This window comes from Eriocheir sinensis, chromosome 44, assembly GCF_024679095.1.
Source record: "Eriocheir sinensis breed Jianghai 21 chromosome 44, ASM2467909v1, whole genome shotgun sequence".
NCBI classification, from domain to species: domain Eukaryota; kingdom Metazoa; phylum Arthropoda; class Malacostraca; order Decapoda; family Varunidae; genus Eriocheir; species Eriocheir sinensis.
The window spans coordinates 3,184,505-3,187,004 of NC_066552.1; the positions used below are offsets into that span (position 1 = coordinate 3,184,505).

The window sequence follows — 2,500 nt, forward strand, 5'->3', positions numbered from 1 at the left end:
TCCCTTTACCTTCCCTCACCCTCCCTTTAACTCACCTCCACTCCTACATCTCCCTCATTCATCTCCACTACTTACAGCCTCCACATAGTCTACATCATCTATCTCCTCCCTTCTATTAGCCTGCTCTCTCCCTCCCTCTCTGCCTTCCTTTACCTTCCCTCACCCTCCCTTTAACTCATCTCCACTCTCACATCTCCCTCATTCATCTCCACTACTTACAGCCTCCACATAGTCTACATCATCTATCTCCTCCCTTCTATTAGCCTGCTCTCTCCCTCCCTCTCTGCCTTCCTCCCTTTACCTTCCCTCACCCTCCCTTTAACTCGCCTCCACTCTAACATCTCTCTCACTCACCTCCACTATTTACAGCCTCCACAAAGAATCTACATCATCTCTCTCTTCCCACATGCTGTCCTGAAAACCACCAACATGGACTCTAGATTCACCCTGAGGCACAAAAATGAGCTCCAGGGGACAGCATGAGCCAAGCAAGACGGCACCACTCTAAACAACTGCCCGAGCCATGACGAACAGGGACCGACCACCAGGAACCACCAAAAAAGTCTACCGGCGCAATAGGCATACCGTTAAAGAAAGAAAAAATTAGAAAGAGCTTGCTCCTGTTGCCTTGTTTGTTAACGTTACCTTGTTTACTTTGCGTTTACTTCAGTTTCCCTTGTTTACATTCTCCACGCAAGTCGCTGCGGGTGTTTACTTCTGTCTGTTTAACGAAGATGCGCGTGTGAGGCGGGATGGCTGTTTGCTTTTTGTTTGGACGTGTTTGCTTTACCTGACAGTCCCGGGAACAACACCTGCCAACGCCTCTCACCTGCCCAATTAGCCGCCACGTACCTGGGGGAGAGGAGAAGGCACAGGTGAGTAAGATTGTTAGAGGTGGACGTGAAGTTGTTGTTGTTGTTGTTGTTGTTGTTAGTTGTGGTAGTGGCAATGATAGAAGTAGAAGTAGTAGTAGATGTTGTAGTAGTGGTGGTGGTGGTGGCATTAGTAATAGTAGTAGCAGCGGTGGTAGTAGTAGTAGTAGTAGTAGTAGTAGTAGTAGTGTAAAAGTAGTACTAGTAATAATAATAATAAAAATACCAAACAGAAAACAAATAAAATAAATTAAATAAAGAGAAAAAAACACCATTTTTCTTCATTAATAAAAAACAAAAAACAAAGGAAAACATCAAACATCAAGACTAATAATAAAATAAGACAAAAAAAAAATCATAAACGACGAAAAAAAATAGCGTGTTGAAAAGTGACAAAAAAAAACACCACAAACGAAGCATCCATAAACACCTGAGCCCAAGAATCTATAAAAAAAAAAAGTGAACATCAAAGGTCTTCACGCAATGGGTCTTAAATGAGTTGTCTACCTCCTTTAAGGCTGAGGAGAAGGAGGAGAAGGAGGAGGAGGAGGAGGAGGAGAGGGAGGAGAGGGAGGAGGAAATGAATGAGGAATGATGGAAGAAAGTCTTGTTCGATGGAGGGAAAATTCGAAAAGGAGGAAAAGGAGAGTCGAGAAAGAGAAAAGGAGGAGGAGGAGGAGGAGAAGGAGGAGAAGGAAGAGAAGGAAGAAGAGAGAAGCAGAAAGCGATGCGAAGGAGGAAGTGGATATTGAATGAGAAAAAAAGAAGGAGGAGGAGGAGGAGGACGAGGAGGAGGAGGAGGAGGAGGAGGTGGAGGAGGAGGAGGAGGAGGAGGAGGAGGAGGTGGAGGAGGAGAAAGAGGAAGAGGAGGAGGAGGAGGAGGAGGAGGAGAGAGAGAGAGAGAGAGAGAGAGAGAGAGAGAGAGAGAGAGAAGGGGGGGGGGGGGAGTTACCGACCTCCCAGTGGAAAGTATTTTTAGCCCATCTTGGTTCCTCCTCCTCCTCCTCCTCCTCCTCCTCCTCCTCCTCCTCCTCCCTTCTATTAGCCTGCTCTCCCCCTTCCTCCCTCTCCTCCTCCTCCCTTTACCATTCCTCACCCTCCCTTTAACTCACCTTCACTCCTACATCTCCCTCATTCATCTCCACTTCATCTCCACTACTTACAGCCTCCACACAGAGTCTACATCACCTCCACATCTCCCTCTTCCACTCGCCTCCACTTACAGCATCCACATATATAGTTTCAATCATCTCCACATCTTAATCCTCCATTTCATTTCCATCTCTCATCTCCACTACGCACAGAATCCATATCATCTCCACATCTTCCTCCTCCACCTTATTCTCCACATAATTACTAATCCACCACTCTCTCTCTCTCTCTCTCTCTCTCTCTCTCTCTCTCTCTCTCTCTCTCTCTCTCTCTCTCTCTCATTCCACACCCATTATCTCAACCAAGGCTGCAAATAATGGGAAATAGGAGATAATGGTGAGGCAAGAGGAACCTGGTGTCCTTCAACGCCTCAAAAACAGTTTCTCCACCTATCCACTCGACACAATCTTCCAAACAACTATCCCCTATTCTTTGACAACACACAGCTATCACCTTCCTCAACACTAAACATCCTC

The 2,500-nt window shown here is 46.2% G+C and overlaps 1 protein-coding gene across 1 annotated transcript in view; it reads right to left on the reverse strand.

Moving 5' to 3' along the window:
- Positions 1 to 646: 646 nt before the first annotated feature.
- LOC126980291 (uncharacterized) overlaps positions 647 to 2,500 on the reverse strand; it is a 58,183-nt gene continuing 56,329 nt past the window's right edge. The window contains exon 2 of the mRNA XM_050830004.1: positions 647 to 852. Within this exon, the coding sequence (XP_050685961.1) occupies positions 662 to 852 (191 nt within the window). The 3' untranslated portion in view covers positions 647 to 661. The remainder of the gene's footprint in view (positions 853 to 2,500) is intronic.